Below are 25994 nucleotides of genomic sequence, written 5' to 3' on the forward strand. Positions count from 1 at the left end.
TGCGGTCCGGGGGCGGTGGGCGGCGGTTCCAGCCATGCGGGCGGCAGGCGGCCGCCCGGCAACGGTCCGGGTCCCCCCGCGGCCCGCGGGGTGGTGTGGTGGTGAGTAGGCCCTTGCGGGCCGCGCGGGGTACCTTGGTACCGCCGTGGGGAGTCCAGGGGGGGTCCCCTTGCTCGTCGGGAGCCTCCTCTGCCAATGAGGAAGGCTCCCAGGGCTGTCTCACCTGTCCCCCTCTTTCCCTCCTTCCCCTGTTGGGCTGTCCTTTCCGCTGGGGGCCCCCCTTGGCTGGTCCCCCCCCCCCCCCCCCTCCGCTTGCCTGGTTTCCTCTCCACCCGCCCCCCCCCCCCTCTTCGGTGGCCCCCTTTCCCCCCCCCCTTTCTGCTCTAATTTCCCCCCCTCTCCCTCTCCCATCCTGTTCCCCCTTTTCTGCTGTAATCCCCCCCCTCTCTGTCTCTCCCCTCTGCCCCCCCCCCCCCTTACTAAACCTGCCCCCCCCCCCCCCATGTAGGTCACTTACCTCGGCCATCTCCTCTGGGGCGTGGGCTCTCATCTTCTCTGCTGCTTCTTCTCAGGATACTGCTGCAGTTCATGGACCGTCCAGCAGGTGGCGCCTGGATCAGAGCTGATGTCTTCTGTGGATGTTGGGACTGCTGTTTCTTCGCCTCAGCCTTCTGTGAGCGCAGTGCCGGGCTTGGATCGCCAGGCTGCGACCGGTGAGTACGCTTCCCCCCTCCTTTTCGCGCTTCGCGTGCATACGTTGTTCCTTCCTTTATTCAGTCTGGTCCTCTTGCACACAATAAAAACAAAAAAAAAAAAAAAAAAAGATAAAAAACAAATTATTACAGGACAGAAATAAACTGTAAATTGCCACATGGAATAAATCACAAAAAATAACAAAATAAAAAAAAAAAAAATGATGAGAGATAAAAATACAATGACAAATACAGGAAGAAGGTTAAACGTTCAAAAAAAAAAAAAAAAAAAGAAAACCTGAAATATAATCCAAGTACTTGGGTGCATGGACGCCGCTTCCCCCTCCCCCTTAATTGTCAATATGTATCGTATGTTTAAGTGCGCTTTCCTGCAGCGTCCAGGGTTCGCGTGACTCTGGGTGTTGCTGAGCTACTATGGCTCGCTTGGCTTGCGCGCAATGCTAGGGTGCAGATGGGGGGAGGGGCTTTTTACTGCAGGGGCGTTCCCTCCTGCCTCGGGGGTGCCTTGACTAAAAAGGAACATTAAGGTTTCCGGGTGGGTCATGGGGTACGTGCCGTGGACGGTAGCGCCCCATGGCGCATGTTCGAATGCACCCTGTGTTCTGGATAGCATGGTCGGGGTGAGGGCTCCCCGAGAATGCGCTGCTGTCAGAGCTGGGTTGGTGGAGGTACGTTTTGCACTTTCGTTGGCGGTGCGCCCCTTCTTGGCCTGGGGCGGGATGGACTGCGGCCTCTGGTGATACTTAGGACTCGCCTGGTGCCTCAGCACGGTGCGTTTCTCGTCCTCTCTGCAATCTGTCGGGGTGGGGACAGGGGTGCTCTCGGGGCAGGACCCTCAGAGTGCTCCTTTCGGGTGATGTGGGTCCAGTTTACCAAGAGCGCTCGATTAGCTTACTTCCCGATCGTTTAGTGGGCCCCTGGGGTCCACTTTGCGGGTCCCCCCTGGGGGATGTGGTGCCCATGGAGGAACGGGGTTGATGTAGCCTGATTCATTATTTACTCAGTTGTCGTTTCTCTCCGGGGCTGGGTTTTGAGTTGGTGGCTCACCACAGCGGTCTGCGTGGGTAGGGCTGACGAAGGCGGCTGTGGAATCGGTTTTCCGGCTGCTGCCGGTATGCCCGTCGAGTTGTGGTTTCGGGCTGTGTTTTTCTGACGGTCAGGATTAGGTGGCTATGTGCCTCCACGTGAGTTGCTCCCGATGTCGCTTGTGTGGGACCGTCAGTGGTGCATGTACGCGCTCTACTGCTACAGTGTTTTCTTGGGATTGGAGTTTCGGAGTTCCGTGGCCCGGGCCTTATCCGTGGGTCGGGATGTGTGCTCTTGTCTCTGGATAGTGGGATCAATTCCTGTAAGGGGAACGTCGGTGCCCCTGGCTGCGGTATGGGGCATCGGGCAGGAGGCGTCTGTGGTTTGGAGGGGCGTTGTGGGTTTCGGCCGCGCTACTCATGGTCTCTCCTGGGAAAGCTGGGCTTTGCCTGTTGGGGTTGCCCTTGGGACTGTATGGGGTTCCTGCAGGGGCCTCTTTTAACGCTGGCTTGTGCAATCTGGCCCCTGAGTCCTTTCCACTGGCTTCCAACTGTTTTGCCGCCGCAGTAGGTTTTGGGGATTTGGGTCTCGGTGGTGTGCTGCCTCTTGCCCAATACGCTGGCTCTGACGGACTCTGGTGTTCTTGGAGGTCCCCCTTTCTGGTGGCATGGTAGGCATGTGGTACCCAGCTCACGAACAAGGGGGTGGGTTTTCCTTGGGGACCATCGTGGGGTGATGCTGGCTGTCTTCACATGTTACAGTACCCTATACCCCGGAGGTACTCTGGTACTCTGGATCGGTGCTGTTTGAGTCTAGGGGCGGCTGGTCAGGGTTTGTCCGGTGGTTACCGATACGATGGCCGATGCTCTGTCTTGTTCATTATAGAGCGTACTCGGGTGGAGGTGTCACGGGGTCGATTTTTATGGCAGTGGAGGTGTGGTCACTTGGTCCAGCGGTCTGCTGAAGCTGGTCTGTAGGCAATCTCTGGGGCGGCGTGGGGCCCGCTCTAGTAAGGTTGGAGGGTTCGGGACGGATGGGTACGTTTCTTTTTGGGTTCCGGGATTTGACTGCTCATATACATGTTTGGTTCCGTTGAGTAAGCGTTGGAATGGACTTCCTTCAGGTTTCGCAGCTCGATGTCTGTTGTCGTCGGGAAGGGTACGTTGGTTGAGGTTGGCTGTTTCATCGATAGAATCTGTACAATTCTTGGATGTTGCAGGGTTGACTTTCTGCACCCTCCTGGGGTAGGTGGGATGCACGGGGTGATGGTTGGGCTCCTACCAAGCTGTGGAAGTCTCTACCTACCTCTATTGAAGTCTCATTCCATTTTGGTCCGCTTGGAGTTCCAGTGGAGAGTGGAGACGTCCAGCCGCCCAAGCTTATCCGGGCAGGCACTTGTTCTGGTGATTTATTCACTTTGATCTTGTGAGTGCAATCTTGTATCAGCGCATTATCTTTTCTTTTGCGGTATTACACTAGGTAATTTTTATTTATTTATTTATTTTTTTTTTTTTTTCTGTTCCTGTTTTAGATTATGTACAGCCGTATCTCATTCCCCTCTGTGTCTATGTATATGTTGTAAAGGTCGGGAACTGGGCCACGACCTTGAGAGGCTGTTGTAACTGCACCAGATAAGTGTGGGTGTATCTAGATGCCATTGTCACTAATTTGGAGGTATCATATGTAGATATACTGTTTTGTATTTTGTCCTAGCAAGCTGTAATGGGTTTCCAGGATGGTCTGTAATATACCGTTCCGATCGGGGGCGGTGCAGGGTTCCGTCATTTGCCTGTTTTCGTTGGGAGTACTGTTCCGTCCCTGGGATTGTTCGGCCTCCTCCCCGGTTTGTTTCTCGGAGGTGGGTTTTTCAACCCCGCGTCCATCTAGTTGGGGTTCTTCCTCTTGGGGGCTCGACTTCCTGGATAAGGATGGTGGGGAATTCAAAGGGCATTTATTTGGTTGGGGGCGGCTACAGACGCCGCCAGGCTGGGCGTGCCTGCGCCGATGGTTCGGAGGGCTCGAATGGCGGAGGTTCGGTGGTCTGGCTCCGGCTACGTGAAGGGAGTGTGGCTCCTCCTCATACGGGGTCAGCTGCCCCGCCTCATGGGGTACCAGGGGTTTTGTCCTCCCGGGGGTGGAATGACGTGGGTCGGTGGTGGTTTAGGACTTGGGTGCTCTTCGGTCGGGACATGTTACGCATTCTGTTTCTTCCCTGAGGTTCCCAGGGGCTAGGCTGCGCCTATCGCCCTTTCCTGTTGGCAGTGCACTCCGCAATGTGAGTGCCCTGGTGAGCTGCCGTCGGTCATCAGAATAGATGGGTTTCTAGGTTTGTCATGGCCATAACAAAATGACTAAACGTATGACGGACAAAATGAATAACTAAAACATGAACACTTCCGGTTCGCATTTTGGGTTTGGCCAAAGGTGGCCTGGGTATCTCGAAGGGAGGGGTGCGCTTGCTGGAGGTCGGACTTGACCTCTGTTACTCTAGCGCTGCGTGAAGTGGTGGAACAGGCCATGGCTGGTTGTGATGGGGTCCCCCGCTGATTTAGGCGTAAAACAGCGGGGTTGTGGCGGGGGTATGTCCTTGCCAATTGAGTTTGAGGTTACGTTTAAGTAGATGGAATGAGATGAACAAGTTTTTTAAGGTCTCAAACCTCCCCTGCTCTAAAGGTTTTAACTTTAGGTTGCCTGAGGTCTCGTGCCCATCGAGCGTGGATAAGGTCGGCTGATGGCAGGCATTGGAAGGATTTTTATGACGAGGGGGGAGGTGAGAGGGAGTGGTGATTAGGAACCACTCCATGTTTTTATTGGCAAGGACGGTTGGGTCACTGTATAACACTATGGGTGGAGTTATATATGTATATATGTTAATTTATGCTTATTTATGTCTAATGTTTTGGTTACAGAAAAGAAGAGATTTAATAAATAAAGTTATGGATGTGTTATGCAGTAATTTAGTTGTGATAATAAATGCTGTGGCCTGTTTCATCCATACTAAGTGGTCTGTCGTTATTGGGGGTGTTTAATGGGGTTAGATTTTGTTCTAGGCTGCATCGCAATTCCCCACTACGTACATACAAGGCCCTGGGGAGATAGCGCAGCTAAGCGGACAAGGGCACATGTAGGAGTGTGGGGATAGATGCATGGGATTGGTTGTGAAGAATCTGTGGGTGTGATTATGTTTTGTTTAAGACAGTGTGGGGGAGGTCTTACCTCAGTGCCACTTGGGATTCGGGCCAGCAAACAGTTTCCCTCCCGCCCACCCTCTACTATAATTTGTCGCAGCTAGCCGGGGGTATGTCCTTGCCAATTGAGTTTGAGGTTACGTTTAAGTAGATGGAATGAGATGAACAAGTTTTTTAAGGTCTCAAACCTCCCCTGCTCTAAAGGTTTTAACTTTAGGTTGCCTGAGGTCTCGTGCCCATCGAGCGTGGATAAGGTCGGCTGATGGCAGGCATTGGAAGGATTTTTATGACGAGGGGGGAGGTGAGAGGGAGTGGTGATTAGGAACCACTCCATGTTTTTATTGGCAAGGACGGTTGGGTCACTGTATAACACTATGGGTGGAGTTATATATGTATATATGTTAATTTATGCTTATTTATGTCTAATGTTTTGGTTACAGAAAAGAAGAGATTTAATAAATAAAGTTATGGATGTGTTATGCAGTAATTTAGTTGTGATAATAAATGCTGTGGCCTGTTTCATCCATACTAAGTGGTTTGTCGTTATTGGGGGTGTTTAATGGGGTTAGATTTTGTTCTAGGCTGCATCGCAATTCCCCACTACGTACATACATGTCAGTAGCAGTGGCTAGAAAGACTAACACACAGCCTCCGTCTTTTGCAGAAGAACAGGCAAAGGATTCGTCCCTTGCGGCTTCTTGGGTTGATCCAAAACCTCCATTTTTTCATGAGAACAGGGTTTTGTGTCATGACCAAAATGGAGAACTGTGTCCGGTCATGCCAGAACATCTAAAAGTGTTATTTACACAATATAATCATGAAAGTTTAGGTCATATTGGACAGCAGAAACATTTAGAGGTACTCAGAGATAGTTTTTTATTGGGATAACATAGAAAACACTGTACATCAGGTAGTACAATCATGTTTGATATTTGCACAAATAAATCCAAGACTTAAAGGACAAAAAACACCGATACAACATATAGCACCTGCAAGTGGTCCTAGGACTACCTTACAAATTGATTTCATTGGGTCATTACCAACAGGTAAAATGGATTAAAGTATGCGTTAGTAGTTGCGGATGCATTCTCTAAATGGTTGGAAGTAATTCCACTAACAAAAGATTATTCACAAAGGACAGCTGAAGCATTATGGACACATTTTCTCAAGATGGGGATCTCCTAGACTTCTAGAGTCAGACAGAGGTACTCATTTCACAGGGAAAGTCATGCAAGCACTGTGTGCTATTCTAGGCATAGAGAAAAGATACCATGTTCCATATCATCCACAATCTGCTGGGATTGTGGAACGTATGAATATAACATTGAAATCTAGACTTTCAAAAATGTTACTTGAGAAAGGGAACACATGGGTACAGGCACTTCCTGCTGTATTTATAGGTATTAGAGGCACTATGGCTTCAGCTACACAATACACTCCATTTGAATTAATGACAGGCAGGAAAATGCAGTTGAATTTTCCTAATGAAGCATATTTGTCTACCCCACAGAAAGATGCGATTGCTAAAAATAATTGGTTGCAAATGCTGCAAATCCTTCCACATGCAGCTACTCGTATCCGCAAAATGGCACATTCTGATTTTTCAAAGTTTTTAAAGGGGGGTATGGTCATGTTGTAAACTTTTAGGAAAACTGGACCTTGGGAGGCAAACTCGGAAGGTCCTTAAAAAATAACAGATACAATCGGACAAACAATGGTACAACTGCAAAGACCTCACAAAATTAATGGAGGCAAAATTGTTTTTGGGTTCATGCAGATCAGTGCAAATTGTATAAACCTACAACATAATTTGATAATATATAACAAGGTTTAAATAAAATTTTCAACCCCGGTATATACCGTAGTGGAGCGCTCAAGAGTACCGTATATACTCGTGTATAAGTCGATCTCATGTATAAGTCGAGTGCAGTTTTGTGACCAACAATTGTGAAATATGCTATGCCTCGTGGATAAGTCGAGGGTAAAACTTGGGGCTATGAAATTCTGTGATTTTTATAATTATATACACACACACTTATACAAACACACACACTGTATTATATACACACACACTCTTACAAACACACACTCTGCATTACACACACACTCATACAAACAATCTGCATTATACACACACACTCATACAAACACACACTCTGCATTACACACATACTCATACAAACAATATGCATTATACACACACACTCTTACAGACACACACTCTGCATTATATACACACACACACACACTCATACAAACACACACTCTGCATTATATACACACACACTCATACAAACACACACTCTGCATTATATACGCACACTCTGTGTGTATATAATGCAGAGTGTGTGTGTTTGTGTGAATGCAGAGTGTGTGTGTATCTAATGCAGATTGTGTGTGTGTTTGTATGAGTGTGTGTGTGTATATAATGCAGTGTGTGTGTTTGTGTGAGTGTGTGTGTGTTTGTATGAGTGTGTTTGTGTGTGTGTGTATATAATGCAGTGTGTGTATGAGTGTGTGTGTATATAATGCAGAGTGTGTGTTTGTATGAGTGTGTGTTTGTGTGTAGTGTGTGTGAACTGGGTGGGGGAGGGCATTTTTATTATTTTTAATTTTTTAATTTTAATATTTTAATTTTTTTAAAATTTAATATTTAAAAAAAGTATTTGAATATAATTTTTTAATTTTATTATTAATTTTTTTAATTTTAATAATTTAAGTTTTTTAAATTTAATTTTAAATTCGTCCCCCCTTCCTGCTTGATACACAGCCAGGGAGGGGGGCTCTCATTCCCTGGTGATCCAGTGGATGGCCTGTGTAGGAGGGGGCTGGCAGAAAGCTCTTACTTACCTTTCCTGCAGCTCCTGTCAGCTCCCTTCTCTCACCTCCGGTCCGCTGAGCTCCCCTGTCAGCTCCACTGTAAGTCTCGCGGTCTCTTGCGGCTCTTGCGAGACTTACAGTGGGAGCTGACCGGACCGGAGGAGAGAGAAGGGAGCTGACAGGAGCTGCAAGATAGGTAAGTTACAGCTCTCTGCCAGCCGCCAAAAGGACCGCCGGGTTTGTAATGAGCCCGGCGGTCTTGGTCTGTATTATGGCAATGTAAGTGTGACGGTAGTCATCTGTATCACCGTCTAGTATTCCTTTTCCCAATAGCAGAATAACTCCAATAATCCGCAGGAACAAATATCGCTGGTATCGCCAAATAATCCACACATGAGCCAAAGCTTAATGCTGGAACAAGACTGATTTTTAATGACACACACTCTGCTTTTATGCAATTATCCCATGCAAGAGAGATGCCCACAGACAATTATGAATTACCCAATCACACAATGGTTACATCCCACACATCTCCTCCCTTTAGCCTGAGAGGTAACCCAATTATACGTACAGTTTAAAACATACTTTTAACCTAACATTCATAACTCTAAAACCATACATCCAATATTAATAACAGTTACATATTATTAATCAGCACATTCCAAATACAAACATACCCAAAAATCATACAAATCCGTTCAGCCGTTCGGGAGATAGTTATAAGTGAAAACGACTAAGTCCCATTCGAACGAGCGTTCGAATCTTCGAACTGGACTTAGTCTCCAGCCGCAGTGTCGAAGAAGGTACGGGTCAGCGGTGTTCGTTCCTTTGGGTAGCCGCAAACAGTTCCATAGATTTGGCTGCACACACCGCTGACCGCGTTTGAATAAGTTAAAATGGCCGCCGCCACGTGTTCGTTTGTCGAATGGCGGCCACTTCAACGACTTCGCACTTCGACTGCATTCGAAGTGCCAATTTAAAAGTACAAACCCTTCCTCTGGAAGTAAAAGGGCCAGCAGCAACACAACGAAAATCCATTGTGCCCAAATCTTGTTATTAAAGGGCAAAACCTCCCAGGGACCATAATCACATGGCAAGAGGCTGGCAAGCAGTCCTCTTAAGGCCCAAGTGGCGAAGGGCACTTCGTCACAGTAAGTTGCCATAATACAGACATTAACTCGAGTATATGTCGAGTTGGGGTTTTTCAGCACAAAAAATGTGCTGAAAAACTCGACTTATACTCGAGTATATATGATAATAAGTGAGATGGACAGGAATACTCACATCCAATTATTTTTTTTTTTTTTTTTTAATTCTTTATTTTTGAGTGCATGAGTGAACAAAACAGCTTACTCTGCCACAATAGCTTTCGTAAGCATGGTCATAATACAGTGATTCACAACTATGGCATTTAAGTAGTGCACATTTTTTGTATATATAGATGCATAATGGAAGTATAAACGTCTAATGTTAACACATCACGGTTGAACTTGTAACATAATGACATAAATTGGTGTAACAAACAGGCTTATGGTGTTATAGCGCCAACGTTGAGGTTAAGCAAGGTGTAAACTCGCTAGTCAGTTGATGTCAGGTAGAGGTCTATTATCGTGTTTGAGTGTGCGCTAAGCACGTTAATCTTGGTTAGACAATTAAGGGGGTTAAGTGTGTGGTGTGCCTGGTGGTCTACGAGGAGCCTTGTAGTGCTGCGTAGGAGAGTGCAGGAGAACTGGCCTAGTGCACTGACAAGGCTGGGTGATTTACACATGGTAAGTAAACTTGCTAAGCTGCCAAAGGCAGTAAATGGGGGTAGCCCCTGGGGCCGTGTTCCTTCAATTATATCTATGTTTCCCATGGAGGGGCAGGGCACTATCACATTAAATCCTAGGTAGAGTCGATATAAGAACATAAAGCAGAAATACCAAAGCATTAAGACACTGAGTTATGATAATATAGGCGAACTGGCTGTTGCTTATGGGTGCCTGCGTGTTGATTACTAAGCTATTTCTAGCGATTGTTCAAATTATGTTGCTTGCTGGTAAGACGGTGCGCTCAGGCGCAGACAACTTTTAGGTGTACCTCTCGTGGTGAGCCCAATGTATTGCGTTTGCATATATAATTTTCAGCAGTGCAGATACCTACAGAATATATAGCCTTTACACAGCATAACATCATTTAGCAGGAATAAACTATTTACAAATTAAAGATTAGGGTAATACTCATATTGCTATTGGTATAGTATTTTTTGTAACTATGGCGACTAGAGAAAAGTAAATCTTCGCATATCAATCCTACTAGAGAGAGTCATCATTTAAACCGACAGTGCTCATTTTAGGTTATAAACAGGCTGCAGCGAATGGTCTATTAAGTAGATGAGACAACACTATGAATCAGCCCAAAACATTCTAGATATGTATGTAACATGTTGGGTGGATAGGAACATATTGAGTTCAGGCTAATAGACAGGTTGGGTGACCACAGACCTGCTAGTGTCCCACTCCACAGGACCCTATAGGTGAGTGACAACACCAATGCTCAGTATTAAATAGCCCACTGTGACCACTGCCAGGAGGAAAAAAAAACAAAAGAAAAAACATACATGTATCGAGCATAGTAAAAATTGATCAGTTAGGCTAATCAGGCTGGCCATGTTCGGGCTAGAGTTTTCCAATGTCTGCTACAGGCATGACAGAGTCCCATGAGGCAGGGTGGGTTTGGCGGTCCAGTAGTTTGGGAGCAGTGGGTGTGAAGTTGGATAGGGATGGTGAGAGTCAGAGTCCTCTTTGGCTGCGTGGGCTTGGAGGAGTGGTAGCTGTCTTAGCCGTATGGCGGCAGTTGGAGTCAGCCTACTCCTGTCGTCGGTGCCCGCAAAACACATAGAAAGTCCAGCAGGGTTTCGGCATCGCGGGTCAAGTAGGCTGGAGGGATTCCGCCGCTGTCACCCGGTCCTCCGTGAGTACCTTGGGTGGTGGGGGTATTTCTTTGGCGGTTTGGCCAATTCTCCGCTCCCCTCGTTGTTTTGCAGGCTGGAGTTTCCGTGTGTCCCTGTGGTATGGGAGCATAGCCCTTCTGGGTGCTTTTCGCGGCTCTGTGTCTCTGCTTCTTGGAGATGCGCTGGCGGGCCTTGGTTTTGCATGGTGCCGGCCGTGTCCCAGCCCCTCGAGTGCGCCAGATCGTTTTATTGTATTGGTCTTTGGTTGCTGGGACCTCTGAGTGAGGGGTATTGTGGGCCTTGTTCTCTGGCTTTTGCTCGTGGGTTTCGGCATTCAAGGGGCCCGGCCCTGGCTCTCGTCTTTTAGAGCTTCGGCTCTGATGCAGACTGGAGGGGGGTCCCATTGTAGAGTGCGTCGGGTGGTCGGGCGTATCTACGCCGCCACCTCTCTCATCGCCTGCCTGTAGAGTTGTCTCCGGGCTTTAAGTATCGCCCAGAAATAGGTGCGTAGCCGGTCAATGAAGGCCCCTGTGTGCTTGGGCGGTTTGACGTTTGTGTGGGCCGCCATCTTGGCTGAGCCTACACGGTCCCGTTGGATTGAATGTTTCGTCGCTTTGTCAGGTGTGCTTGTGGGGGTGATCGTCCCCAGCGAGGACCGGGATGACCCCCGCCGGTCCAGAGGGGGGGTAGCAGGGCTGGAATGGGCTTCCGCTTACGGGCATGACACGCGCCAGGGGATCGGCCGCCTCTCCTGGTCCTCAGGCTCTGCTCCGGTATAGGCCGCACGATCAGTTCAAGTTGTTTTGCGGCGTACCGGTGCCGGACAGATATCATTTTGGTCCTGATGTCTTTCTGCGTGTGGCACCGGTCTCCGTTTGCCGTTAAAGCTCGTATATCGGTCGGTAGATTGACAATTTTGTCCTTTGCTGCAGGAGCTCTGAAAACGTGCGACCGGCCTTGTTAGCTGTCAGGCCCCGCCCCCCCACATCCAATTTTTACACGTTGATGTTTTAAATTTACTAATCTACTATAAAATATCTAGTTATGTCTCTTTACTTACACCAAGCACTCACATAATTTTTTTTCCTATATAATGTTACGTTTATTATATGGTCCTTAAAGTCACCACTGGGTGAAATATATGTGTTTTTTGTTTTTTTTAAATTCCGTCCATGGTCACATAACTGTGGGACATCAATTTTTCACAGTGGAATCTTCTTAAAGGCACAGTTTGACTCTTTCTTTTATAATTTACGTATATAATACACCTCCACTTTCCTCCAATCAGCCTTCAAGAAGCTGTATCCCAGTACCCTGTATTACTGTATCAGGTAAGTAGGTTTACCAGATCTCTTTTTCCCTCGAGGCCTCATTCAGCCTCCACGGCCTCATTCAGCCTCCCCACCTCCCAAAGTGGGTTCTAAAACTTCTAACAGGCCAGTTCTGAGTTTCCTCACGGCGTTTAAAACATCAAACACACAAACCTACACCACCTTGCTACTACTTATACTTTTCTTCAAACAGAGCTCCAAGAAGAGGTACCCAGTATCCTGCATTTCGGTAACAGTTAAGAAGGTTTACTATTTTTACGTTTTACCTTGAGGCCTCATTCAGCCTCCACGGCCTCATAGAAACCCCCACCTCCCAAAGTGGGCTCTACACTTCAAAACGTACCTGGGCTAAGATTCCTCACAAAATGTCAACAACAATCTCATAATCATAATCCATCATATTACTTCTATATTTAACGGTACATGTTTTGTCATTTATTTCTACTTATTATTACTTAGACCTGTGTCATTGCCACCAAGTCCTACGCCATCAACAACCTACAGGCTACCAGGTTCCCTGCATTGCAGTATCAGGTATTGGTAATCTTACTCACTACGATTACGTTTCTCCTTAAGGCCTCACTTTGCCTTCGTTTCATTCAACAAATTCACATTTATGGGAACCCAGGGGCTTGCCTCTAATTTAAAGAACAACGTTCAGGTCCCTCAGCTTACCCACGTTTGTACGTTACAGTATCTCTGATACACACCTTCTCATACATTTTTACACTTATTATATTAGTGGCACGCCTCAGGCCCACTAGTCATCTTATTCCCCCTAAGGTTTCCCGGCTGGGCCCGTTCCCTGCAGACGCAAGAATATATTGTAATCTTCCGGCGCGTTGCCCAAATAAAGAGGACAAACACTCAAGGTTAAGTATCTACATACGTTACATCACACCATTCTAAGAGACAGGCCCCATTAGGCTAGAGAACTGGCATTGAGGGTTAGGCACTGGCCTTAGTTATCCTAAGTAATACTACGGTCCCGCAGAGTCTACACCCGACCTCAACACGGAGGTTCAGCCCCACAACCAAATCATAGTTAGCCACCTCACTCGCCCTTCTTTAGGGCTACAGTTAGGGCTTCCCATGTCACGGCTACAAGTTTTGAATCTCTTACGGTCACCGAGAGGCCGACATCCTGCCACCTCGTTCAAGTGGCCTCAAAATCCCCTCGGCCCAAATCATAGGTAGAGCCTCTCTCCGCCACTTGGCACTAGCAGGGCCTCACCTGTCACTTGGTACTAGTTAAATTCTTCGCTTCGGCACTAGCTAGCAGGCCAGTTCTCCGAAGGTCTCATCCATACCTCTAAGACACATTACTTATACAAATCATTATTTCTTTTTCAGAATGTCACAAGTATCCATCCCGATAATCGGTCTCCTGTTGGACGAAATACCCAGCACGCCAGTCTGGCCAGGGTCTCCATAGGAATCCCTCACCCCTTCTACCCTCAGTTACCTGCGATTCTGGTACATTCCAAAAAATATCAGCAGAGCTCTGACACAGGGGTATCCCCTGCCAGTAAGGCAGAACTACACTGTCTCACAACGGCTTAGCCCAATGTTCCTAGGCCCAGCTCTAGCTCACAAGCGCCATCAGCTTACTCCTCAGATTCCAATCAGGAGACCCCAGTCGCTATCCTGGCCAGCCTCCAAATGATTAACAGGCTGATAAATGGAATCGGCTATAGCCACACCAGGTGTCTCGTTAAACCCGCAGGCGCTCACCTGGCAATATCGGTCATACAGTCTGGCTTACCCCTCTTTTCCCTCCCCGTCCCCCACTATCACTACTCCATACGTCTCACCGGCCCACCCTGTTTCAATTTCCATGGAGAAAATAATTCTCAATGGAAAGGACGTTTAACTAACATCACTACTTAACTTCACAAGCCTCCCTACAGTACAAAGGTTATATTCTTGGCGACATTTCAGTATTCCAAAGAGTGACACCCACGACTTAACCAAGCTTTCCATTCCTCTGTTTATCATTGCCTCTCGCATAGAGACAGCTACTTCCACTTCTCACCACCCCTTCAACCCACGCACTAGTCAGGGAGGCTGCGTGAGGGACAAGCTGGGCTGACCATTTCATTTCTGGGGAAGGCTCGGGTGCACTATGACTTTAATCCTGGGGTATGCTATTTCACTACATGCAGGGTTTTGCACATCTGCTCCAGAACCTATACCTAGCCCACATACGCAGCCCATCTGTCACCTAAGATACGCCCAACTAAGGTTAACATTGTTATCCTTATATACTATCTGCATTTACACCCAGCTAGGCATCTGGTAGGGTTTCTCACAGGGGTTCACACGGGCCTTATCGCCATTCCCACAGGTACACTCGTAGGCCCTAACCGTATTATCTGCACCCATTGACCCTCTTACGGTGGACCACCTTCTGTCCACAGCAGTCATACGCTGGGTTCACGATCACCTCCTTACGGTCTTCACACTTCTCATCTTGGCGCACCATTCCCATCGATGTAGAAATTCACTATACCCTATAATACATCTGATCATAGACCTCTTCTGCACCGCACTCTACATCCATTCCCAGCATCAAACTCCCTCATTCCCGCTATGGAGTTCTCACTGCACTACACAAATCGATCATGCCATACAAGCGATCACTTAGCAAGTAGTAAGACTTGGTTGAGCAAGATGGACTTATCCAACGCCTTTAATCTACTATCTATTCACCCTTCACTATGACACCTGGCCTACGTTCAGGCGGCCATCCTCGCTAACCATTTTGTGGCTATTTTTACAGGCTGACTTGCCTGGCAGCAACCTCTCAGCTCTTTTTAGTCCGCTTTTACATTCCTGGTGTCCATAACACAGCCGCTGAAGCTCTTGCATGCTCAGTTTAAGGTCTCCCTACGACCTACTACCAGGATACAACCTTTTCATGAGAATCTTGGACTAAGCACACAGTTATACCTCATACATATACGCACGCTTCACGACTACTCTGTCACTCACGCCAGGGCTTTGTATATTGTTCCATGTCACAAGTAGAGTTTGCTGGATTCAAGACTTTTTTAAACTATTGTACTTAATCCTTTTCCTCTGAACCTACATATCAAGCATCTTATTTATACCTCCTATGCTGTCACTCCGTTTTACGTATCCAAGGTCAGACACACTATAAGTACTAATCCATTACTTCACGTCTAAACATTTCATTAAAGGTAAGCTACATCATGGCTTCCTCCTTAATCCCTATGTATATTTAGACAAATGGAGGTCATTTAGTTGCTCCAATGGCCATTGGAGGGAATGCCCGCCTACCAACGTCAAGGCAGACCCCCCTAAGCGGGTCCTAACACTGACCCTTCAGCCTGCTTCCTTGAGCTTCTGACAAAGATATCTCTAATGAGACAGAAAGGGGTATTTTTTATATACACCCCTATACTTATTAACCCTTAATAGGGAACACATGGGATGGGTAGCAGCATTGTAACCAGGCTGTGTGATGCAAAGTAAATACAAATACAAAAAGAGAAGTCCTGCGCTTAAGCACAATTTACCATTTCTAAATTACACGCAAGGTTACCCTACGACTAGGGTTCCCTCAGAAGATTACCTGTTTCGTGACAACAACTGACAATGGGACTCCTTTGTCACCATCGCATGACGGAGATCTGGGTGACACGCACCTCGCCACTACAGCAGAATCGAAGGGGCTTCCGACCCTATTGACTCCATTCTGGGCTATCCACTGCCCTTCCACTTTCTCCCATTTTACGGACAACCCACAAGATACCATCGGAGACTTTGGCGGTTCATGTTCCACGACAGGACTTTTCGTATGCTGCGAGGCGTCATACGCTCCAGAACCAGTATCGGAATACACTCGGTTATGGGTCTTAGTCGTGGTTCTCTCTATTCCTACGGGTTTGTCCTGTGGATTTGGATACTCACTCCAACTAACCCTCGAGGAATCTCACAATCGAGACAGCATCTCTCTCTCCCTTTGTATACTATACCTTTCACACCAGTTATGGCCACCACCTTACCGAGTGGGCACGTTGACCATTGCTCATATGGTTGCGGTGATCGATTGGTTATCAGTCATTCGGGTCATGGATGCATCTTAGACATCCACGACGCATCTTCCTTCGCCGATGTTCATTGGCCGGGTCACGAGAAGAGAATTTCAGGGTGTTCTACTTCCTCGGACTCTTCACACATCCTGTGTTGTTCCATAGCGTTAAAAATGCAAAATATGAAGCCTCCTGTCCTGTTATAAAATTGTAGATTATGCTAGCGCAGTGTACCTATAATCTTAATTTTATTAAGGACAGGAGGCGAGTATTTTCCCACCCTGCTTTTTCCCTCCCTAATTATCATTCCTTGGGTTGTACTTCAATAAAAGATTTGAATTCAGGGGGTGTGGTTGTCTCTTTATTACGTGGTTTATTTCATTTCACATCTTGAAATTACGACTGCTATCTGTTATGATTTCCTAATACATACAATTTGACTATATTAATGTCTCTATCATAGCTACCTATTTCGGTTAAAATATTCTTGTCTCATCTGATAAATTCCTTTTACATAAAGTACTATGGAATAAACTGGCATTTTATAAACAGTAATATTGATTATGCTAATAATAATAATAATGAGGACAAACAGTTCATTTCCAAATCCCTTTCACGTCTTTTGTTTCTTTTCAGTTTGATTCTTCTTCATGGATCAATACATGGGATCGTCTTCGCACTCTACGACAATCTTCCAGTCGGGATTTGGATCATTTACAGTCTGATTCTTCGTCGTTATCATTATTTATTGTAATAGCAGGATATGTTTATGATTATCTCGCACCAAAGAAAGAGGAAATGATGCAAGAGGAAGGGCCTTTTATACCCTATGGCAATGTTTTTTTCACTAAACTTTATTGTTAAACCTGTGCTGCTGGAGTTTTAGTAAAGAAAGATTATTAACCCTTAATAACTATATATTGGGGCTGATGTGTGTTGTAGTCCTTGCTGCTTAAGCGCAGGACTTCTCTTTTTGTATTTGTATTTACTTTGCATCACACAGCCTGGTTACAATGCTGCTACCCATCCCATGTGTTCCCTATTAAGGGTTAATAAGTATAGGGGTGTATATAAAAAATACCCATTTCTGTCTCATTAGAGATATCTTTGCCAGAAGCTCAAGGAAGCAGGCTGAAGGGTCAGTGTTAGGACCCGCTTAGGGGGGTCTGCCTTGACGTTGGCAGGCGGGCATTTCGGCACACCTCAACCAACTTTGCTTCTCCTACATTCCATTACGTATTAGATAAAATGTGTTCAACTGAGAAGACAGACCACTTATTACAAAAACACAAGCTCTTTTAGAGAGAGTGAGTTTCAGAAAGCTGGAGGACAGCCAGTCAGATTAAAGAAAGGCAAGTAGTGGCATATTGTAGGACAGTGGGACAGAGATCAAGAGAGACTAGATATATCTGGGTGTCATTGGCATACAGGTGGTAAAATCCAAAGGAATGAGTTTGCTAAGAGAGGCAGTATGAAAAGCGAAGGGGAGGATGAGGGGGAGCAAGGGTCATTGGAAAAGGAGACATTGAATTAGTGTTGGGAGAGATAGGAGGGGGAAATCATGAAAAGGACAGTGTCACAGAGACAGATTCAAAAAGTTCGGAGAAGGATACGATCAGTGTCAATGGCGGAGGATAGGTCAAGAAGAATTATGGAGTAGTGGCCTTATGGGTGTGCCCCTTCATCCTATTCTCCACTTTGTTTCAGGAGAACACTTTGAAGCAATACCCTCTGATTCAGATGGAAGTAATGGTAAAGAGAGATAGTCAAGGGTGGGTGGAGAGGAGGAGAACAAGAACAATGAGTATTTCTTGGTCAAGTAGTGATATTAAGCTTCTTTTCATCATCTACCCATTACCTCTAAATCTGAAGTAGGGTTCCACCTACGAAACGCGTTAGCCAGACCTATATGGCAGGATACAGATTGTCTAGAGACACCAACCCAGCAGAGTAATCTCCACTCTCCCTCCATTTTATACATATATTTTTATATCTCATATTTTACATGTTTCATCCTTTATGGGCATATCTTATTGCATCTCTATTAACGATTTTGACATTAACTGCATTTTTATGTCATTTATTTTTTAAGAAACTACCTTTTTGATTTACATTCTTAAAGGGACTACCTTATTTTTAAAAGATATTTGAAATATTTTTTCATTCATTCCTTTTTAGATTATAGATAGCTTTAAGCTCCTACAGTTCACATTCATATCTTAGAAGTCATTTTTTCTGTTTTAAGCCATTATCACGAGTCAGCTCCTGGTACCCACACACTATTCTTTAGAGTGTTGTTTTTCCAGCTATTGTCTATAGGTTTTGTGAATCCCTATTTTCACCAGTGTGAGCGACTCCGTGTTAGACTCCCTCTCCTCTGTGTACACAATAGGTATACCAGAACCCTCCACTTCTCTAAAACAAACATGCCTGCAGAACAGACCAAGCCATGAAGCAACATCTATGCCACTGTGGTTCACAGCATAGGGGGATGTTTGACTCCCTTCCTAGGGCAGAGTTAACCTGCAAAAATGTCGACCATCCCTGCATTATATAACAGTCATGGAATGCCAGAGATGGATAGTCATTTGGCTGACCTCTAGGCTACTAGTCAGGATGGTTATAGTGTGAAGCAAATGTACATGAATTAGAAGGGGGTTTACAGTTTAGATAAGGAAAAAGATACCTAGAATTGAACATTCTACCTGATGTAAAGCAAACCGATTGAAAGTCAGTGGAACAAGGGATTGCAAGACATGCACAAGTTTAATTTGTTTTTGTACACCAAGACAGAACATGACATTCCTGCCATTTATACAATTCCTATTATACCATGAATGGAATTATGCAAAGTTTGATTTATCTGTACAACATTTCATATTTCAGATCATATTCCATACAGAGGAATGCACAGGATTATCCATCTCATGGTTTGTAGTCTTCCTGGGTGACCATCAGGTTATAGTGAGTGACCCCTTTCCACATTCCCTGGATGGTGGTCTCATATCCAAACAAAGTGCGGATCTTGGCATTGAACGGTACATCCATTTCTGCCTTGGTCACTGATGCCACCATACGTATTGAATGTCCACCTGGAACCTCCACATCTGTGCTGGATGAGAAGGTTGTCTGCAGAAGAAGTCAGAAGGTTAGAAGCTGAAGGAGGAATGGGGCAAACTGGAAATCTGCTCAGGGCCCTGTGTTATTTCAATCCTCCTCTGCCTGTACTGCAGTACAATGAAGGTAGGTGAGAGATTACAGAGGCACACCACAGGAATTTGTGTTGTGTGGTTCTTATTAACCATTTGCCACTACAAGCACAAAAACAGCTTTAGCATAATTAGGCAGTTTTGGTGTACAAATCATGCCCTTGCAATCTTCCTGCTCAATTCAGGAGATCAATCACTATTTATGCAGCCCTAGTCACACCTCCCAGCACGTGATTTGAACAACCTTCCCAAACATGAAGCTCGGATATTACAGGTTCCTTTATTACATAGTCTGTTTAATCTAGAATTCCTCATCTCCTGCTCGGTTAGTAGCCTCCGAGCCATGGAGCATGATCTATACACCAAAAACTGTATCATTAAGATAAAGTTGTTTTGTTGCCTGTAGTATCCCTTTGAGAAGAAGCATTTACTGTAAAATGCCAACAGAATACAAGTTGGCAAGTTCAGCATAAGTAGGTATCGTGTATTTTATGACAGCTTTTATAGAGGTTGGGCAAGAGTGTACACTGACCAAAGCCAGTTAGCAAGGTTCTTACCCAGCCACCTGCCTTATTAGATATGCAGTTACAGGGCCCACAACTACCAAGTCAGGATGTCTTAACCAGTGGGGCTGTGCCTTTAGAAGAAGCAGATAAAAGTCATACATGGAGTCATGAGAAAGAAACTGAAGCCAGTTGAAGAATAAACCGAATAGCAGAGTGGGTTTTGATATTTCACTGTAAGCAGTATGCCAAGTCTAAGCAACAGAGAATACTTTCTCCCTTCCCACAAGCCATGCTTACCTGTGTTGTGTTGGTTGTGGTGAAATTCCAGGTATGAGTTGTGCTCACATTGATGGAAATCTTGGTCTCCGTTTCCCCTATGAATGGGACTCCAGCTTTAAAGGACATCTCAGCTCCAACAGCAACCGTGAATCCATGTTGCTGGCTGAAGCTGCTGCTCTCAGTTACAGTTTTGGAGAAGCTAAAAAGAAACCAGTCATTAATAGTTTGATAGACTGGAATACTTGGATCAAGATTCAGGCTCGTTTACCACCACCACCTCCACTCTCATCCAGTTGGTTAATTTGGCTTTTTTGAGCAAGGATAAAAGGGTGATATATTCATTTGGAATTTCAGTTTGCTCAAAATTCAGAAAATCTTAATGAGAAAAAAACCAAGTGCCTTCTGAAATTCATAGGTCCATTAGACCATATGGAGTGCAGATTACTCTTTCATGACAGTGCCACGTGAGGGGCAAGTTATGGAGCCATCTACTAAATGGCTGAAAGGAAAGTTAAGAAAAGCCATTTGAACACCCTTATTCTTCGATGTCCTCAGCAAACTTACCCATTCTCATTGTAACCATCTAGATCATGGAATAGGACTAGAGATGTGGTCTATACACCACCAATCACAGACCTGAGCATTCCAAGTATTGTATATACACTGCAGGCATTTACCTTTCTAACCCAAGTACAAGCATTATTGCCAGCAGACAGGAGCAAGCAGCACAATGAGGTTTCCATTACTTACGAGAAGGTGTGCTTTAATGGAGTGCTGCTCTTGTTGTTATAGATCTGGGTCTGCACCACCTCTGTACCTTGGGATAGGATTTTCCCTGAAGCTGGCAGAAATTCAAAGCTCACAATACTCTGGATGGTTTTATCAATGGTGAAGGAAAGGAGGGGGTAGACATTGTAACCCCAGCCCAGTTTCTGTGCCTTTTCAATATAGTTGGTATCAGCAATGGTCGGGGTTGGTCCTTTATAGATGTTGCCATTCTTTGAATCCACACACCACAGGTCTGACTCTAGGGTGAAAGCCATGAAATGGGTCAGGATGCGCCAGCCTCCTTTTCCAATGGTTTTGCTGGAATCAAGCCAGTTATCGTCTGGTTTGGTTGGGGGGCTTCTCATCACAAGCTTGTCATCATTTGTCACTGCATACAGGATGCCTTTAGGGTCAAAGAAGAGGGCATCAAATTCATTCCAGCTGTTGGTTCCTATTTTGGTGGCTTGGCCATAAAGCCAGGACACATTTTCATTGCTTGGTGCTGGACCCTTGTAGAACTCCCCTTTCTTGGTAGCTGCATACAGAAGGCCATTTGGATCAAAGAACATGAATTTAAACCCATCCCAGTCAGTTTTGCCCACTCTCTTGGCAGTTGAGAACCAGTCCAGGTTTGGATCTGAAGGCATAGCTCCCATGAAAAGCTCTGTACCACGCACAGCAAACAGCACCCCTTCTGGGTTAAAGGCAATCTTACTGACATTATTCAGCTTCCCTACACTGCTAGATCTGGCATCAAAGTTATCCAGAAGATTCTTGGGTGGTAATCCAGCTCTGGCAACATAATCCTTCACAGCAAACAGGAGGGTGTCTGGAAGTCAATAGGAAGAGGTTAGTCATAAGCCAAGATACTGATTGTAGTTTGGAACAGTTAAAAAAAACAAGCAGCACAGCAAACATCCCTTCAAGAACACCGAGGCATTTCGTATGGTCTACAGCAGTGCTCCTCAAGGCACTCCTAACAGTCCAAGATTTGGGGATTACGTGTGTCCAAGGCGTTTAGAAAATATAAACTAAACACCCTAGATATACCCAGGTAATCCCTAAATATGGACTGCCTTGAGGAGCACTGATCCATCATTTTCTTTATACCTCCAGGAGATTTCAAATGGACAAAAAGAGAACACTCATTTAGGGATGAGATTCATGGTGTGGCCAAAGATCGAATGGTTCTGAGAGGTTTTAGGCCTTTTACCAACAAGTAGTAGAATTAAAGTGTAGTTTTGAACAGGAATAATGCATCTTATTTACACAGACCAATTTCTAAACACATTTAGTAGTTTAGAGACATTATTGCGGTGGAGTTCTGTTATATACATAGACAATAAGGTGCTCCTAGCAGAGAGGTACTGTGGGGTTTGAGGCCAAAATATGGACTGGATCCCAAGAAATAAGGCTGTCCCAAGTCATTACAATTCTGTTATTCACTAAAATTAACCCCAGATCTCCGCAGTTGTCAGGTTAAAGGATCACTATAGTGTCAGGAAAACAAAGTGGTTTTCCTCACAATTTAGGGCCATGAGGGTGCCTCCACCCTCAGGGTCCCCCTCCTGTGGCGCTGAAGCGGTTGAAACCCCCTTCAGCCACTTACCTTCATCCAGCGCCAGGCTTCCTCGGCACTGGTGACCTCTCCTCCTCCCACTCAGCTGAGCCGAACGTGCACGCAAGTGCCGCGCGCAAAGTGTCCATAGGAAAGCATTTCTCAAATCTTTCCTATGGACGCTCTACGCGATGGAGGCATAATATGCCTCCAACATCACAGATGCACCTCGAGTGGCTGTCCAGAAGACAGCCAGTAGAGGCTGGCTTAACCCCAAATGTTAATCTAGCAGTTTGTCTGAAACTGCTATGTTTGCATCTGAAGGGTTAAAAACCTGAGGGACCTAGCACCCAGACCACTTCATTGAGCTGAAGTGGTCTGGGTGACTAGGGTCCCTTTAATTGTGCCTCGATGTCCGTGGCAGACAGGCAGCAACCAATCATGCTGTCTCAGCACATGTGATCACCGAGACAGCAAGTCAGAGCAATTATGCGCTGCAGGGACTTTTGGTCTGCCTTCCTGTATGCCAGTAAAGTGGAGGGACCTGGATCTGTGCAGACCTGCCCCTTTCTAATCATTTAACCCCTTTCCTTTAGATATACCCTCGGCGTCAAAACTAATTTAGTTTCTTTATAAGAAAAAAACCAAAAAAAACACACCCTAAAAATGTTAATTCTCCAAAACATGGATCCATCAAAATGCACACTTAACCTGTGATGTATGTTTGTATTGAAAGGTTAATGGTCAACTTCTAAAGTGGTTTGTATTTTGTGACCTGAGACTGGTAATAAACTGAAGCCATATACATTATGTACTCTGTAAATCAAAACAAATGTACCGTATATACGACGAGTTTTTCAGCACTTTTTTGTGCGCTGAAAAACCCCCACTCGTCTTATGGCAACTTACATTGCCATAATACAGACAAGGACCTGGGGCTGGCAGGAAGCGGTTACTTACCTTTCCTGCAGCTCCTGTCAGCTCCCTTCTCTCTCCTCCGGTCCGTGCAACTCCCAGGTCAGCTCCCTCTGCAAGTCGAGAGCCGCGGGGTCAAAGCATTGCTACGGGTTACCGTGGCAATGCTCCGTGCGGCCGAGAGACTTGCAGAGGGAGCTGCACGGACCGGAGGAGAGAGAAGGGAGCTGACAGGAGCTGCAGGAAAGGCAAGTTACAGCTTCCTGCCAGTCCCCTCCTACACAGTGCACACCACTGGACCACCAGGGAGTGAGAGCCCCCCTCCCTGGCCAACTAACAAGCAGGGATTGGGGACAAAAAAATACATACAAATATTAAATAAAAAATGACCACCCCCCACCAAGGCTCTGCATCACATGCGCACACACTGCATTCATTATATACACTCTAAATAAATATTCAATTAATATAATTTTATTTAGAAATTTACTAGTAGCTGCTGCATTTCCCACCCTAGTCTTATACTCGAGTCAATAAGTTTTCCCGTTGTTTGGGGGTAAAATTAGGGGCATCGGCTTATACTCAGTATTCCCCCCCCCCCCCCCTCACTAAATTATGCACACACACAGTATAAAGTTTGGCTTTTTTTTAATAATAAATGAGAATGTATACATGAATGGCACATCAAGTTAAGCAGCAATTTCAGCCAAACCTGAGAAGATGTGACATATCAGCTAAGACTCCGGTTTTGGCTTTAGATTGAAGTTCATTTCGAATGCCAAACAGTTCCAAGATTTTTTAATTCAGAGAATTTATAAACATGTATTCCTGATACTGCAGTGCCTGTTTAGATTCCCAGCCCTCCTTAGATCAGTCGGAAAGGTGATTTTAGACACTTTGATCCCATGCCATTCTCACAGACGATAGTGCTGCCTATGTGGCAGAGATAGTCAGGTTTGATATCAGCCAGTACAAGGCTTTCCTGTAGGAAGATGGGAGGTTATTGCACAGCAAGACTATTCGCCTGAGCCACCTATTTGCATACATAGCAAGTGCTGTTGTAAATTTAGTTCTCAGGGCTCCTGCTGCCGTGTCTAATCCACCCCCCCAAGGCATCATTTTGTAGACGTGATTTGAATTAATGCATCTCTATGAGGAACATTCCTGCAGAATGTAGAGGCACTAAGCGTCAGTACTGCACATTGTGCAGAACTGACACAGGAAGCTCCTCTAGTGACCATCTAGAGTTCCACTAGAGGCATTTCTAGGCAATAATGGGAACATTGCCTTTTACCTGAAAGGGCATTGTTTAAATTGAAAAACCTCCAGAGACAATAGGTGGACACCACAACTACATTAATCTGTAGTGATTCTGTTAACTATAGTGTCAATTTAATATCATTAATAAGAGAGGGTCTATGAGAAACTACAAAAAAAATTACATACATAGTTCTCTATAATGTGAGAGACTCCCTAGTAATGCTCAGTATATACAACCCTACAAAATGAGCTTAAAAATCCACAATACACAGGGATTACTTACCTGGTGTATCCATTATCAAAGAGAGATCAGAAAACAAGCCCCAAATCTCTAGACTCCCAGCAGAATTCCTTTTTTGTTTTATCTAGGAGTCTCTGGCTTGTATAGCTGAGGAAAAGTCTCCAGAGATCTCTGTATAAGGGCAATACCCTCAGTGATTAGCTTTATAGTCAGGACCCCTCCCCAAACACAGCTGTACCTGGTTTAATAAGCAGGAATGAAATTCACTATCACAGGGTCATTCACTAAACTCTAATCTGAATGGCAAAACTGAGACAAAATAGTCAAAAAGTGATGGGGATTATGTATAAAACTTCTGACATTCACTTTCAACAAATTTGTGTGAATGTTCCATTTTATTATGAATAAGATTTTTAATACATTGGGGACATATTTTCCATCCTTTGTTGTAGTGGGCCAAAATGTGTTTTGGACACTTTTTATTCCTCTTTCAGATTTTGCTATTTTTTTTCTCCCATAAATCACTGTGATTCTGGATCCACAGGGCTCCATTTCACCAGTCTGCATCGTCCTAAAAATGCAAGCACATTTTTAATAGGGTATATCTAATCATTTCTTCCATTTTCTTTAAAGGAACACTCCAAGATAAAAAAAAAAGGGAGGTAAAAATCACTATATAATAGATATGCGCCAAAGAAAACTTTTTGCTGAATGTTTTCACTGGAGATATATCTAAAACAAGCTTGGACAATCTGCAGATCTTCTCATTTACTAAAGTGGGAATTAGAGAAATTGAAACCAATGGCGGAACTAACATAGGGAACACCCTGGTGCAAAAATGTCTTGCCCCCAATCGCAAGGGTGTCCAAAAGGAAGATCCCCATCTGTTATACAATTATGTATTATTATACATAATAAAATGGAACATTTGCACCAATGAGAATTGTTAAACATAACCCCAGGGCCGGTGCTTGGATTTTTAGGTACATAGGCGAAGATGCATTTTTCCGCCCCCCCAAAAAAAACATCTTCACCTATGTGCCTCTTAACCAGCCCCGCTCCCCTCCCCGACCAATAGTGGTCCCTTCCCTGTCCCTTAGTGTTCTTCTCCCCTCCCCCCTCTTTTCTCTGTCTCTCCCATTCCCTCCCTGTCCCTTGGTGCACCCCACACCCCTTTAGTGGTCACACTC

General features: G+C 45.3%; 2 protein-coding genes across 2 annotated transcripts in view; one reads left to right on the forward strand and one right to left on the reverse strand.

Annotated features, from left to right (window-relative positions):
• The first annotated feature begins 532 nt into the window (after nucleotides 1–532).
• Nucleotides 533–25994, forward strand: part of LOC134615297 (uncharacterized) — a 38361-nt gene continuing 12899 nt past the window's right edge. The window contains exon 1 of the mRNA XM_063459794.1: nucleotides 533–713. Within this exon, the coding sequence (XP_063315864.1) occupies nucleotides 626–713 (88 nt within the window). The 5' untranslated portion in view covers nucleotides 533–625. The remainder of the gene's footprint in view (nucleotides 714–25994) is intronic.
• On the reverse strand, nucleotides 18960–24880 carry LOC134615296 (tachylectin-2-like). Its single transcript, XM_063459793.1, has 4 exons — nucleotides 24847–24880; nucleotides 20813–21659; nucleotides 20081–20261; nucleotides 18960–19197 (listed from the first exon to the last, which is right to left on the reverse strand). The coding sequence occupies exons 1-4, from the start codon at nucleotides 24857–24859 to the stop codon at nucleotides 18994–18996; spliced, it is 1245 nt and encodes a 414-aa protein (XP_063315863.1). The 5' UTR covers nucleotides 24860–24880; the 3' UTR covers nucleotides 18960–18993.

This window comes from Pelobates fuscus, chromosome 6 (genome assembly GCF_036172605.1).
Source record: "Pelobates fuscus isolate aPelFus1 chromosome 6, aPelFus1.pri, whole genome shotgun sequence".
Classification (NCBI taxonomy): domain Eukaryota; kingdom Metazoa; phylum Chordata; class Amphibia; order Anura; family Pelobatidae; genus Pelobates; species Pelobates fuscus.